The sequence below is a fragment of the Gracilinanus agilis genome, chromosome 3 (assembly GCF_016433145.1).
Source record: "Gracilinanus agilis isolate LMUSP501 chromosome 3, AgileGrace, whole genome shotgun sequence".
NCBI classification, from domain to species: domain Eukaryota; kingdom Metazoa; phylum Chordata; class Mammalia; order Didelphimorphia; family Didelphidae; genus Gracilinanus; species Gracilinanus agilis.
This window is the reverse complement of record NC_058132.1, coordinates 23,679,021-23,693,282: the sequence shown is the minus strand read 5'-3', so window position 1 is coordinate 23,693,282 and position 14,262 is coordinate 23,679,021. Positions and strand designations below refer to the sequence as shown.

At 57.8% G+C, this 14,262-nt stretch overlaps 1 protein-coding gene across 2 annotated transcripts; it reads right to left on the bottom strand.

Moving 5' to 3' along the window:
- Positions 1–800: 800 nt before the first annotated feature.
- Positions 801–14,183, bottom strand: LOC123239969 (vasodilator stimulated phosphoprotein). Of its 2 annotated transcripts, none has more exons than XM_044667301.1 (13): positions 14,042–14,183; positions 5,978–6,149; positions 5,601–5,769; positions 4,881–4,962; positions 4,627–4,682; positions 4,119–4,345; positions 3,811–3,908; positions 3,306–3,360; positions 3,166–3,202; positions 2,965–3,010; positions 2,148–2,238; positions 1,874–1,931; positions 801–1,647 (listed from the first exon to the last, which is right to left on the bottom strand). In XM_044667301.1, exons 1-13 carry the CDS (start codon positions 14,044–14,046, stop codon positions 1,610–1,612), a joined length of 1,134 nt encoding a protein of 377 aa, XP_044523236.1. In that variant the 5' UTR covers positions 14,047–14,183; the 3' UTR covers positions 801–1,609. The 2 variants fall into 2 exon arrangements, with proteins under 2 accessions (XP_044523236.1, XP_044523237.1); XM_044667302.1 differs by having other exon boundaries at positions 3,166–3,199.
- Positions 14,184–14,262: the final 79 nt, after the last annotated feature.

Here is a 14,262-nt window from a genome sequence, read left to right as displayed (position 1 = left end):
ATGCAGAACTGGGCGGCACACTCATCCCACATGGCCCACCAGCCCCGAGCAGCCCTCCTTGGGCCGGGGAGGGCCCCAGGCGGCCTTTTCTCTTAGGTTGGCCCAGCTGCTCCAAAGGCCCCTTTTCTCTCCTAGTCTCTCCCGTGTGGCGTGGGACATGGAAAGACCATCCTTCTCGCCCTTTGGCCGAGGTCAGCATCGCCCGATGCCTGCCCCAACTCCCAAATGAAACGTGCCAGCCGCCCCTTCTGCTCCTCGACTGACTCCCTCTCTGTCTCTGTCTCCCTCTCCCAGCCCGTCAGCGCTTTCCGCAGTGGGAGTAGAGAGGGGAGATATTCGAATGGCGGCCCCGCTTCCATCCCATCCCACCTTCCCCCTGGGAGAAACAGCTCGTGGGGTTGGAGGGAGAGGCTGGAGAGGGAAGGGGTCCCCCACGCCTGATTCTGTTTTTTATGCCTGCAAATACTTGACAATTAAAGCAGGGGAGGGCCGTGGCCTCAGAAATCACTCTGGTCTGTTTGGGCCAGGGGAAGGTGGGACGGGACCTCTCCGGTGACGGTAACTGGGTCAAGTCTTCTCCTACAGCCAGGAAGGGGCCCTAACCATGGGCCGAGGCGGAGACTTAGGCGGGAGGGATCGATGCTGACCAAGGAAGGTGGGTGCTATCAGAGGTGTGATGACTCCCCCCACCCTTTCCCGTACCCGGAGGAGACTTGGGGAGCCCACGGTCTGGGGGAGATGGGCCCAGGCGGGGAAGGCATGTCTGCCAAAGACCAGAGGAGACACCGGACAGCCAAGAGTGTGTTGCGGTAGAAAACAAACGGGTAGATTTATTGAGTCCATTTCGACACGGGGGAAGGGCATGAGAGAACATCAGCCCACCCCACCCCACCCCACCCCAGGAGGGGCTTCCTTGGACGGTCGCCCTCCCGTCCAGGGGAATGGCTCCCAAACCTGAGCCTACCCAAATTAAAAAAATTTTTTTCAAAAAAAGTTACAGTATTTTATAGTCATAGAATCTTAATTCCTTATAGAAAAGGGGCGAAGGGGGTGTCTTCGGGGAGAGGGGAGAAGGGAGTTCCCTGCAGTGGAGAGAGGTCCTGGTTCCCTGTACCCCCTGGAAGAACCAAACCCCCAAAGGGGGACAGCTAGGATTACAGCATTGAAGACTGCCAAGACCCCACCCTTGTCAAAATGAACAAATAAAATCCCCCCTTCCCCTCCCAAACAAATATATATATATATGATTTTTTTCTTAAAAAAATTGAAGGCTTTTAAGGATTAAAGTGAACATTGGGCCCTCAAAGGGGCTCCAGGAAGAGGAGGAACGACCTCCCCTTTCCTCTTCACGTCTTGGAGCTTATTGGAATGTCCCAAGCAGAGGTAGGAGCCCCAAGGGGATGAAAGGAAGAATGGACCAAGGGCAGAGGGGGAGGGGGAGCCCCCTGCCTCGAATCTGCATGCCAGGAGGGACTGGTGGGGAGGTGCTGCCTCCTTGGGATTTTCCAAGTGGGCTGAAAGGCCATGGTGTTGGGGAGGCTTCCCCAGCCCGTTCCAAAGCTCGAGACAGGACGGCCTGGGACAGGGCGCGATTCCTGGGTCTCCCTGCTCAGGGGGAGCCCCGTTTCCGGAGCTCCTGGACAAAAGCTGAAGGAGAGAACAGATAAGAGAGAGGCCCAGATGAGAAGCCTGAGGCCTCCTCGGAGAGACACCGGCCAGCCTCAGAGCCCTTAGTATGGCGACATGAACCCCTCCGTTCTACCAAGAAGGGCCGTCGGGGCACAGTGAGAAGCTGAACCTGCCCATCGCCTCTGAGCCCGGTGCAGAGCCTTTGGGCCCAGCCCTCTCCCCCCACCCCGGGGCCCCCACTCACCTTCTATTATTTCCTCTTTCATTTTCTGGAGCTCCTTCCTCACCTCCTCCAGCAGTTCCTGTGAGGTGGGAAAAGGGTGCATCAGAAAGCCCCCCAAAACCCCAGGCCTGACCCTCACTGGCTGGCCTTTGCCAAACCCTCCAAAGTCCCTGCACTAGAGGCTCTCCCCAAAACCATCACCTGGAGTGATCTCCCTCCCACCTCACTCAACCGTTCATTCATTCACTTCTGCTCGGGCCCCAGAGAATATCCCCTATTGGGGGCTCCCCCGTACCTGTTTGATCCTGTCTAGGTCGGAGTCCTCGTGGGTGCCGGGAGTCGGGGTAGGGGCCTCACAGCTCGTTACGGATACGGAAGACTTCATCCTGGAAGAGTGAGGGGGCGGTAGAGCTGGGGCTCTGGAGGATGGGATGGGCTAGCTCAGTGGTTCCCCAACTTTTCTGGCCTGCCGCCCCCTTTCCAGAAAAATTATTCCTTAGCCCCCTGGAAATTAATTTTTTTTTAAATTTTAATAGCAATTAATAGGAAAGATAAATGCACCTGTGGCCATCACTGTTCCCTGGATCGCTGCAGCACCCACCAGGGGGCAGTGGCGCCCACTTTGGGAATCACTGGCCTAGATCATCCCCACTCCTAAAGGCCATTAGACCACCAACATTAGCGTGATCCATTTGGGGGTGAGGATGGAAATACACAGCTGGGAGGCTCAATAGATGGAGAGCCAAGCCCAGAGACAGGAGGTCCTGGGTTCCATCGTGGCCTCGGACACTTCCGCCTGGATGACCCTGGACAAGTCACTTAACCCCGCTTGCCTAGTCCTTGCCCTTGAGTCCTAAGAGTTACCTCACTGTCCTGAAAGTACAGGTTAAAAAAAAAGGCCTGGTGGGTGTGAACTCCTGAATCTCTCCCCAAGCCTTCTCTGATACCTCAAAGCACTAAGAAACCCAAGACGGATGGAAGGAAAGGGCAGCTGGGTCGAGCCCTAAATCCAGGAGGCCAAGCAGGTGCGGAGGCCAAGCAGGCTTCCGAGCGGGGCCCTTCCTTCCCCGCGGCTCCGAGCCGCCCCCCACTCCCAGGGACTTTTCACTGACCTCGGGAGGGTTGTGCTATTCTTTTCCCACGGTCTCCGAACAGGCTCTGGAAGGTGAAGGGAGAAAAGGGGGGGACAGCCGAGTTGGGGGCTGGGATGCCTTAGAAGGGAAGGCCCGCTAGTCGTCTCCCCCTCCTCCCCCAAAGGCTGGCAGCTAGCGGGGAACAAGTCTCGGATTCCTCCTCTCAGGTGAACTACTCACCGTTCTGCGTGGGAATTCTTGACTCCGCTTCCTCCTGCTGGGGAAGGGGGAAAGAATGAGGGGGGGAGGGAGAAGGGGCCCCCCTCTTCCTCTCCCCCTTCACAGCCAGAGGCTTGTCCCGCCCACTTCCTCACACTCACGTTGGCAGCTTCCTCCTTGGCCGGGGGCTTCTCCCCAATCAGCGTCGCTTTCCTCCTGTGGCCAGAAAGTGGGTTGGGGGGGTGCAGGTGAGCGCAGCATCTTCCCTTCCAGGCTCCCCCCTTCTTCCCCATCTCCCTCCCAGCCCCACTGGGGCCCTCACTCAGCCTGTGGTCTTTTTCTTTTTAAAGGCCTGAGTAGCAATACTAAGGAAGCAGGACGGCCGGGGCCAGGCCATCTAGCTGAAGTGACTGGGCCAGGGCCACACATCTGAGGCCAGATTTGAAAGCAGACCCTTCTGGTCTGGGCCTGGCGCTGCTCCCAGGCTGCCCTCGCCGTGCGCCCTTTTTCTGGGCCTCAGTCTTCCCGGGGTGGGGGCAGGTGGAATGGCAACCAAGGCTCCTTTTGGCTTGGGATGCCCAGCTGAGAAGGGCCCCTTCCCACCCTGGTGGGCTCAGGGGAGGCCAGGCGGGGCCCCTGGCGCTGGGGCCAAGGCCAAGGTCTCACCTGCGGGCCAGCATGGCACTCATCTCCTCCATGAGGCCGCCCCCTGTGCTCCGGGTGCTCTCCGCCTTGGGGACCGGAGGGGGCCCAGAGGACTCGTCCTGCGGGGGGACGCGGGGAGTGACCACCACTTCCGTGCTCCTCGCCCGCGCCCCCTCCCAAGCCTGGGTGCTGAGGTTCAGAGCGGGGGGCCGTGGCACGTGTCTGTGCCAGGGATGCGCACAGCCCACGAGGTGTCACAGCCCAGGTCTCCTAGGGACGCGGCGCCGGCTCCCCCAGAGTCACAGTCACGAGCACCCACACAATCTCACCTTGCCGACCTTCCTGAGTTTGGCTCCCGCGATGGCCGCAGCCAGGCCCGGGGCACCCCCGCCTCCCCCGCTGGGGCCTTGGGCAGATGGGAGTGGGGGTGCCGGGGGTGGGCCTCCTGCCCCACCTGCTCCTGAGGGGGGCAGCCCAGGCGGGGGAGGCGGACCAGGGGGAGGAGGGGGCCCTGGAGGGGGTGGGGGCCCCCCAGCTGGGGCTGCCACGGGGGCTCCTGAAACAGAAACAAAAGGCTGTTTGGGGGTGGAGGGAGGCAGAAGGGGAACCTCTAAAGAGGAGAACACAGAACGTCAGAGGAGGAGGCAGGCACGGTAGAGAAGGGGAAGCCAAGGCAGGCTAAGGGATCTGGCGGGGGCAGAGCCGGGGGGACCATGAGAACAGCCCCCGGGCTGATGTCAGAGCTCCGAGGAGACGGAGACCCTCTACTGGAAGCCCTTCGTGTCCAGGGGAGGCCGCCGGGCCAGAGAGAGCCTCCCCCGCCCCCGGGCCCCTTACCTGCATTGGAGACCCGGCGCTCTCGTTCCACCTGTTCCAGATGTTCCAGCTGCTGCCTGCAGGAAATGGGGAGAAGGGAGCTGGGGGGGCCACCCCGAGCTCAGAGCAGCCTCGTGGGATGAGATGGAGACCCAGCAAGGGTCCAGTTAAAGGAGGGGGATTAAATGGAAAGGGGAAGGGAGGGGGGCTGGGGACCCTGATTCCATCCCCCGACATCCCCCCAATCAGGGCTGAGGCTCAGAAGGCCCCCTTACCTCTTCTGCTGTTCCATCTCCTCGGGTGACGGGCCATTCTGGACGGACCAGGATGTAGGGGGAGGAGGGGGCGGCGGCCCACCTAGACGGGGCGAGCATCCGCCTTAGATCACCTCCAGGAGGCCCCTCCCCATGGAAAACCCTCCCTCGCCTTGTGGGCTCCGGACTACTGGCTCGGCCCTTCTGGGGGATGGCCCAGTCTGTCTGCGGAACCCCAAAGACCTCCTGTGGCCCCGAGTCTTTCTAGGGCCCCACAGCACAGCCTAAAGGATGCTCTCCGGCCCCTGGTCCCCAATATCCCCAAAGCCTTTGAGCCTCGGTCCAAATGCAACCCCCATCCCCGGCAGGGAGAAATTAGGGAATAAAACAGGTGGGGGGGGCTACAGGAGGGAATAACAGGGACCAAAGGAAGCAACATTGTGCTGGGGTCATGGAGCGAGGAGACCCTAGTTCGAATCCTGACTCTGAAATTTTGCCCAGGCCCCTTCCCCCTTGGGACCTCCTTTCTCTTCTGTAAGATGGGATTTCTACCAAGATGGCCTCTGATTCCATAAGCGAATGAATACCCTCCTGAGCCCGGCCCATCGGAGGCCCGGCCCTCCCTCCCCCATCCTGTCCACAGAAGGCTCCTCTCAGACCTCTGGGGCCCCGGGGGACGGCCAAACCGGACATGAGCCTTCTAGAACAGCCGGGCCGCAGAATTCCAGGGCCTCCTCTTACCTCCTTCTAAGGCCTCCAGGGCATCAGCCATCCCTGCCGCAAACTGAGCTGCATCTTCCTTGCTGCCAAAGTTGAGGCCCCAGACCTGGCGGGCATCCCGCCACTGGTGGAAATTGGGCGTGGCCTGGTTGTACTTGACACCCCGGACGATGGCACAGTTAATAACAACCTGGTGGGGGAGGGACCGGGTTATGGGGAGACCCGGCTGCTGCCCAAGGGGAGCCCAGACTCCTCTCCAAGAAGTTGGGGCGAAGGGAGGCCAGGTCACCTGCTAGACTGGCTGCTCCCCTAAGGGCAGGGGAGCCCAGATTCTTCTCTTAGACCCAGCTCCCCAGTGGAAGTCGGGGCGAAGGGAGGCTGGGGCCCGAGGAAGTCACCTGCTGATCCGGCTGCATCTTTCGGCCCACCACTCGGAAGGCATTGGTGCTGGGATTGTGGTAGATCTGGACTCTACTGAAGGCCTGCGGCCCCGTCCCGGCCGGTAACCACTTTTTGCTAATGTCATCGTAAACCATCACTGTGGCCCGGCTAGAGCAGACCAGGTTTTCACTGAGGAGAAGAGGGAAGAGACTGAGTGGCCTGCAAGGAGTCAGTCCCTTAACAGAAATCCAAGTCCTCTCTCCCAGCTGATGCCCGCAGAGCAGCCCTGGCTAGGATGAGGACCCGGGGGAAGAGAGTCTGAGCACCCACCAGCCTGATTCCACAGCTGGAAAATGAGTACTTTGATCTAGAGCTCTCTGAACACCCTTGAAATCCCTCACATCACCTAAGAGGGGAGAGTCAAGAGAATACATAGATGAAGAAAGAAAAAGGGGGGAAGAGAAAAAGAGAGACAGAGAAAGGGAGAGAGGGAGGAAAGGAGGGAGGGAAAAGAAAGACAGAGAGAGAAGAAATAGAGCATGAGAGAGTGAGAGAGGAGACAGAGAGAGAAGGAAAGAGAGAGAGAAAAGGAGACAGAGGATACAGAGAGAGGAGAGAGGGAAAGGGATAGAGAGACAGAGAGATAGAGAAGGAAAGAGAAAGGAAAAGAGACAGACAGAGAGGAGACAGAGAGACAGAAGGAAAAAGAAAAGGAAAGACAGACAGAGAGAGGAAAGAGAGAGAGAGAGAAGGAGACAGAGAGGATACAGAGAGAGAAGAGAGAGAGAGAAGGAAAGAGAGGAAAAGAGACAGAGAGGATAGAGAGACAGAGACAGAGAGATAGAGAAGGAAAGAGGAAAAGAGACAGACAGAGAGGAGACAGAAGGAAAAAGAGAAAAGAAAAGAGACAGAGAGACAGAGGAAAGAGAGAGAGGGAAAGAGACAGAGAGGATAGAGACAGAGAGATAGAGAAGGAAAGAGAGAGGAAGAGACAGAGAGATAGAGGAAAGAGAGAGAGAGAAGAGAGAGAGAAGGAAAGAGAGGAAAAGAGACAGACAGAGAGGAGACAGAAGGAAAAAGAGAAAAGAAAAGAGACAGAGAGACAGAGGAAAGAGAGAGAGGGAAAGAGACAGAGAGGATAGAGACAGAGAGATAGAGAAGGAAAGAGAGAGGAAAAGAGACAGAGAGGAGACAGAGAGACACAGAAGGAAAAAGAGAAAAGGAAAGACAGACAGAGAGACAGAGGAAAGAGAGAGAGAGAGAAGGAAAGAGAGAGAGGGAAAGAGACAGAGAGATAGAGAAGGAAAGAGAAAGGAAAAGAGACAGAGAGGAGACAGAGAGAGACAGAAGGAAAAAGAGAAAAGGAAAGACAGAGAGACAGAAGAAAGAGAGAAGGAAAAAGAGAGAGAGAGAGGGAGAGTGCTCTGCCATGCTGCGTAATCACTTAATTTTTCTTGGCCTCATTTCCCCCAAAATGTGCAACATGGAAGGTTAAATGGGATAGTCACAAATGCCCCTGCCTGTCTGGATGCTCTATCCATGGTCCAAATATTTACGCCAAAGGAGGAGACTCAGGCACAGAGACCTAGGAGTGGCACTTTGTTCTGGGCCCCAAAGACATTGAACCAGGACCCTCTCTCCAGCTTGCATGTGGGAAGACAAACTACAATTCCCAGAATTCCTTGTAACCCTTCTTTTCTCAAGGTGTCATGGGAGGCAGCTCCTCCGGACTCCAAAGGGATTAGAGTCCCTCCTTAGAGCACCGGCTCTCTGGCCCATCCCCCATGATATGGGGAAGTAGGGAGGCAGGAGCAGTTCCGGAGGAAGCTGATACTGATCTGGGCTTCTGAGACTCACCTTTTTGCGTGTTATAGAAGGGGAAGGGAAGGCAGAAGTGGGGCATGGGCAGGGGGAGAGTTCAGAGTGAATAGGAACCCCAGACAAGGAGCCTGAGCCCCAAGAAGACGGAACAGCAGCTATTCTAGAGAATTCAAAGCAGGGTCCGCCTCTTCCGCCACTCAGAGATTAAGTGTTCCCTGTCGTGATCGTGCAGAGTGATGGCTCTGCTCTCCCGCCTCTTCACTCCCTAAACCCAAAGAGGGAGAGCCCGAAGGGCCCAGAGGCTGCCAACAGATGTCAGATGGCAAAAGGAGGGGGCCCCGGGCCCCCAGATTTGTAATTAAACACCAGGTGCTCCCCAGACAGGTGAGGCCTGAGGGGAGGAAGATCCACCCTCCCCAGAAAACAGTCTTGCTTCCAGTCAGGAGCCCTGGTGTGGCCTGAGGGGTCTGACCCCACCCCCAGCCCTGCTCAGAGCCAGAGGCAGGGAGGGGTAGAGCTGAGGGTAGGGCCTGGCACGGTGCCCACACCTGGAGCCCACACCCACTGGCTGCTGGGGTAAAGGCAGGTCCTAGCACAACACAGGCACCACCCTGCTCTCTGCCCTTCGCCCCTTTTTCCTCCATGGGAGGAGGGGTACACACACCAGAGCCCCGCCCTAGTCCAACTTCAGCCCCAGAACTTTTGGTGTGTTCTAAGTTCTGCCCAGTTGTCAGTCTCGGTTCTGAGCTCCCTCTGAACCCCGGCCCCTTCCGCCCTGCCATTCCATGTTCTAAAGTCTCTCCTAGCTCTGCCATGGTGCTCTAAGCTCCCTTTGGCTCTCGATCTGGACACCCCACGCTTTAAAGTCCCTCTCGACCCTGACAGCCTACGTTCTAAGGTCTCTCCCAGGTCTGACATTCTATGTTTCCGGAATAATTCCAGAACAGTTTTCCCTTTCTTCACAACATCCCAGGTGAGGGCAGGCTCATGAGCCCCATTTTACAGATGTGGAAACTGAGACCCCCAAAGTCATAGCACTTCTCAAACCAAACATAGTGGATTGGATCATCAAAGCTTGAGGGGATCTTAGGGATCCAGCCCAACCCCATTCTTTATGAAGGGGACGCTGAGGCACAGACAAGAGACACTTGGTCAAAGTCACAAGTGAAGGGCAGAAATCAGGTACTTGAAAAGGCTCCAAGAGAACTCTCTTTCCATTAGACCTTGGCATCAAGAAATCTGTCTAGTCCATCCCTCCTTGTCTTCCCACACTAAGATGACCCTCCCAAACTCTTGTCCTAGGAAGCCTCGTGGCTCCTCCTCTCTCCCCATGAATCCCTCCTCTTCTCCCGAATGCAGGACTCGTCTCTTCTGGAGATCAGGTCTCGTCATTCCTGTGTTTTTAAATCTTTAGTCTATGGAGTCGAGTTCAACCTCTAGTGGCTGCCATTGGACGCTCTCTGCCATCTGGCACTACCCCCCATTCTCAGCTTCATCTCATATGACTTCCCTCTGGGCACCCCACCGAGTGCCAAATTGATCTGCTCTGGCTAAAGAACACACCCTAAGCTCTCCTATAGTTCTTTGCTCAGGCTGTTCTCCATGCCAAGAATGCCCTCCCTCGCAACCTTTAAATCCCAACTCGGGTGGCATTTCCTCCAGGTTCCCTCGTCCCCCTCAGGCCTCACACAGTAGTCTTTTCTTCTCATCTCCAACATGCTCACTCTGTAATGTCGTAGCCTATGGCTATCTGTACCTTGTACCCCAAAGAGCCCAAGTACTCCACCAGGGCAAGGATGGAGGGGATCACCTTCCACAGCCAGGCACAGGGTACTACAACATGGAGCTGGGTGCTAGGAGGCCTGGGTTCTAACCTTAGATTTCCTGGACTCATTATGTCAGTCTCTCTGGGCCTCAGTTTCTCTGTCTGCACAAGGAAGGTAGATTTAGAATCCAATTTAGAAGACATTGAATCCATCCCATCTCTTTCATTTTGCAGATAATAATACCAAGACCCAAAGAAATGGCATGACTTGTCCACAGTCACATAAACAATCATTTGAATCCAGGTCCTCTGATTGGACAAGTCTCAGAGACTTACTGGTTTTTGAAGATAACTACACAACCTCAGCCACCAATTTTTCTTCTGTAAAATGACAGAGTTGGACCGAATGACCTCAGTGGTCCTGGCTCTCATCTCTCTCTTTCTTTCTCTCTCTCGTTTTCTTTCTGTCTCTCTTTCCTTCTCTCCCTCTCTCATTTTCTCTCTTGTCTCTCCTTCTCTCTTGTTTTCTTTCTGTCTCTCTTTCCTTCTCTCCCTCTCTCTTGTTTTCTCTCTGTCTCTCTCTGTCTCTCCCTCTTTCCTTCTCTCCCTTGTTTTCTCTCTGTCTCTCTCTCTTCCTCTTTCTCTCCCTCTCTCATTTTCTCTGACTCTCTCCCTCTCTCTTGTTTTCTTTGTCTCTTTCTCTCTCTTTCCCTCTCTCTTGTTTTCTTTCTGTCTCTCTCTCTCCCCTCCTCTGAATGTCCTTTTTTTCTGTCTGTCTCCTGTCTCCTGCCTTTCCCTCTTTCTCTGTCGCTCATCCACAGAGCAGCCCAGCAGACAGATTACTGGCTTTGAAGCCAGCTTGGCTCAATTCCAGCCTTGGATGATGACAGTGTGACCCTAGGTAAGGTCACTTAACCCCTCTGGGCCTCAGTTTCCTCATCCTCCATAAAAAACGTGGGAGTGGGACTAGAAGGCATTTGGGAGCCCTTCCAGGGCTGTGAGCCGCCATCTAACACTTTGTCCTCTCATTCTAAGCTCCTTCCCTTCGGGAGGAGGAAGTGTCCATGCAGAAGGTGGCTGATCGGCTGGACAGATTACGTTGGAGACAAGATTCCTACTCGAGGAACAAGTTTGAACGCGATGGGCTCAGCATCCCGTCCAGTTTGGAGATGCTAAGAATTTTTAGCCTCCATTCAGTGGCTGAGAAGCCATGGCAGTGGCTGCTTGCTCAGAGATGAGGAAAGCCCCTGGGCCGGGAACCCCTTCTCCCTTGTAGCTACCCCTGAAAGCTTCAGGCTCCCCGACCTCCCAGGAGCCAGCCAGCCGGCACCCACAAATCTGTGGACTGAGAAGAAGCCCTGTGACTCTTCCTGCTTGTTCCCCTTCCCCTCAAACATGGCCCCGGAAGTCCCCGAGCTGAGGGCGCCTGCAATTTCCCCAGGGGCTCCGGCTGACTCGGTGCTTTCCTCCCCAGGCCCCAGGCCAGTGGGGCAATCTGCTTTACAGGGGCCCCAAGGCCACAGGGCTGATTGGAAGCCAGATCTATCAAAGGCAATTTCCCCAATCCCAGCCTTCTTTCCCCTCATCTGCCCTCTTGCACTGGGGCGTGGGGGAGCCTGGAATCCGTGGAAGATGCCAGATGGGCAGGAGGGAGTGTGGACAGCATCCCGGGATTCCAGGCGGTAAGGAACCTTAGAGCTCATGGGAAGCACAGGCTCGGAGGTGGGCTTAAGGTTACCCCGGATGTCATAGGCTGTCCCTGCCTGTCCTGGGCTCCTGGACACTAAGCTGCCTCAGCCATCTTTCCTGAGTACAAGCTTTGAGCAAGGCCCTGAACCTCTCGGGGCCTCAGTTTCCACATCTGTAAAATGGTGTTAGGGAGAGTGGCCGTGGGTTCGTCTCTGGCCTGAGCCTTCAGACTAAGACCGTCATTTTCAGGCCATGGATGGAGGGGAGGGGAAGTGGAGCTGGGGAAGCAGGGTGGAAGGGGGAGGGCGACCTCGGCCCTAGCCTTTTACGGTCTCCGGGAGGTGGGGGCGGGCACTCGGACATCCGCCTTCTCCTTCTCAGCCCTCCCCACCTCCCTTGTACCAGAGACCGGAAAAGGGGGGAGGAGGAGGGACCTGGGGCAGGAGGTAGGGCGGGGCATGGAAAGGGGAGGGGTCCCGAGCTCCTCCCCGGACTCCAACGAGGGAAGGAAGGCTGAATGGAGACTTATAAGGAGCCAGGACCGAGCTGGAAAAGGGGGAGGGGGAAGGGGAAATGTTTCAGTCTCCCTGGGCCGGGGAGGGGGAGCTGCCCAGCCCGGTTCTCCCGGATCCTGAGCAGCCACAGCACGGATCCTCTACCCCGCAGCCTCCCGGGGGCATCTCAGAACCTTGCGCCTCCCCCCTCGGGGCTCAAACCCCCAGCTGGCCCTCGGCCCGGCCCGGCCCCCTGGAAATGGGGGTTCTGGGGAGGCCGGGGTGACCAGACCTTTGGAATGACTTCGAATTTCGGGCTGAGCCCCACAGGACGGTAGACAAGGAGAACAAATGCTAAGTCCGCTGGAGAGAATGTGAAGCTGGGCTCTTAAAGGCACCCCAGCCGAACCCCCTCCCCCGGAAAGTGGTGAAACTAAAGGAAATTGGTATCATAGTCAAACTTTCCCACTACCCCACACAGACTTCCGGCCACAGCTTGGGGGGGGGGGGGAACAGCAGAGGGAGGAAATTCCCTACCATCCCTCCCCTGGCTCCAGAAAGCCCCACAGCCTGGGAAATCAGTAGGAGTCCGCAGAGGGGCTGGAAGCTTGGCCAGGCAGGGGTTAAAGACACCTGGAGCTAAATTCTAGGGTTAGAACCCCAAGGCTTCCGACCTGGGGAGGGGGAGGGGAGGGGACGTCCGGAAACCCCGGGGCTGGGAGGAAAAGCGATAGCATTGTAGCAGGGGGCCCCAGGGGATCTAAAAAGGCCCCGCTTCTCCACCTCAGTCTCCCCCTCACTCCCAACAGACTCCAGGAGGGTGGTCCTCCCCGAAGCAAGTCGATAGGTCTCTTTGGAGAGGGGCCTGTGACTTTATTTCCCTCTCACACATAATACAGATATAAAACCCCCTAACATGTGGATCCCCCAGGTGAGCAGTTCCCTTCCCCCAGGTGCCCTCTCCCTCCGCTCTTCAGCGACCCCCCTCCCCCGATCTAGGGTTCAGAATCTCTCCCTCTGGGACAGGTGAGTCTCAGGAGACAAAAGCAGCCCCCGCCCCTCCTCCACCCCTCCAGCTGTTGGCTTCTATCCCTGGGCGAATTGGGGGAGGGGTCAGGGGTGGGGACTCCAGTAGCCGGCGACCCCTCCAGATAATCTCCCCAACACCCCCTCCCCTCAAGCTATAGCGGGAGAGGGATGTAAACAAGGACCCTCCGCCCTCCGGGAAACTCAGGTGTGTGTGGAGGAGGGGGCGGATGGAGCCAGGGAATGCTCCCCCCGGATCTGGGGGCAGACCGGAGCCTTCACTCGGCGGGGGAGCCGGCTAAGAATTCCGAGCTTCCCCAGTCCCGAGGTCAGGGGCCCACCACACAGAAGTTGGGGCTCAGCGTCCTCGGGGGCACGGGAGAGACTTTGCAGTGCACAGTCAGGGGCTGGCCCGGAAAACCGAGAAGGACGTTAAGGCGCGATGGGATCCGGTCTCCGAAGGCCGAAGGGAGTAGACAGACCTTTCATCCTTCCCTCCCCCAGGGCATCTCTCGCACTCACTCACTCTTTCTCCTCCCAGGCTTCTAAGCAAAGGGGACGTTTGGAATTCCCACAACGGGGGGGAGGGAGGTGGCTAAAGGCTGACTGGGGTTGACCCTGGAATGGAGTGAAGGGGGGGGGGGGCAAGNCTCTCGCACTCACTCACTCTTTCTCCTCCCAGGCTTCTAAGCAAAGGGGACGTTTGGAATTCCCACAACGGGGGGGAGGGAGGTGGCTAAAGGCTGACTGGGGTTGACCCTGGAATGGAGTGAAGGGGGGGGGGCAAGAGACCACCATTTATGCCCAGGTAGGGTGGGGGCACAAGGTGTCTGTCAGCTGCTTTCTGAAGGGTCCCAAGACGGAACTCGACCCCCCCCCCCATCCCACTATGAGGTTAACGGATCTCGGAGCTCCAGAGCACGGGAGAGGGGGAGAAACAATCGGAAGCTCCGAGGAGTTCCCGAAGGAGAAGGAGCAGCGGACCGGCCATCATCAGCCTATCTCTCCCCGAGGGGTCCCTGGTCACCACACCCCTCTCCCCTCCCCCGCCCAGCGTTCTGAGGGACTCCTAGCAAAAGTTGCGGAGGACTGGGGCAGGGATCCCACAGGAATCTCTCCCGCAGCGCCAGGGAAAGGGAGTCCGCCCCTCGCCTCGCCTCCCCTACCCAGAGCGCTCCCCGCCACCCTCCCCTGCCGTCCCCGTAGCCGGCCTCCCCGGATCCCGGCTGGGTCCCCAAGGCCCTCTCGGGCTCCCGGTTCGCAGCCCCCGCCCTAGTGTCTCTCACCTCATGGCGGGGCGCTCGGGGGGCGGGCTGGGCCGCGCTGGGCTCCCGGGCTCCGGGACTCACCCGGAGACTCCGGGGAAGGGGCAGGGGAGGGGGGGGCCCGGAGCTCTGGGCAGATCTGGGGCCGGAGCCGCCCCGCCGAGGGCTGCAGCTTCCTCCTTTGGGGGCAGGGGGAGGGGGCACGGCAGGGGCGGGGCCTCGGTGGGCCCCGCCCCCTCATC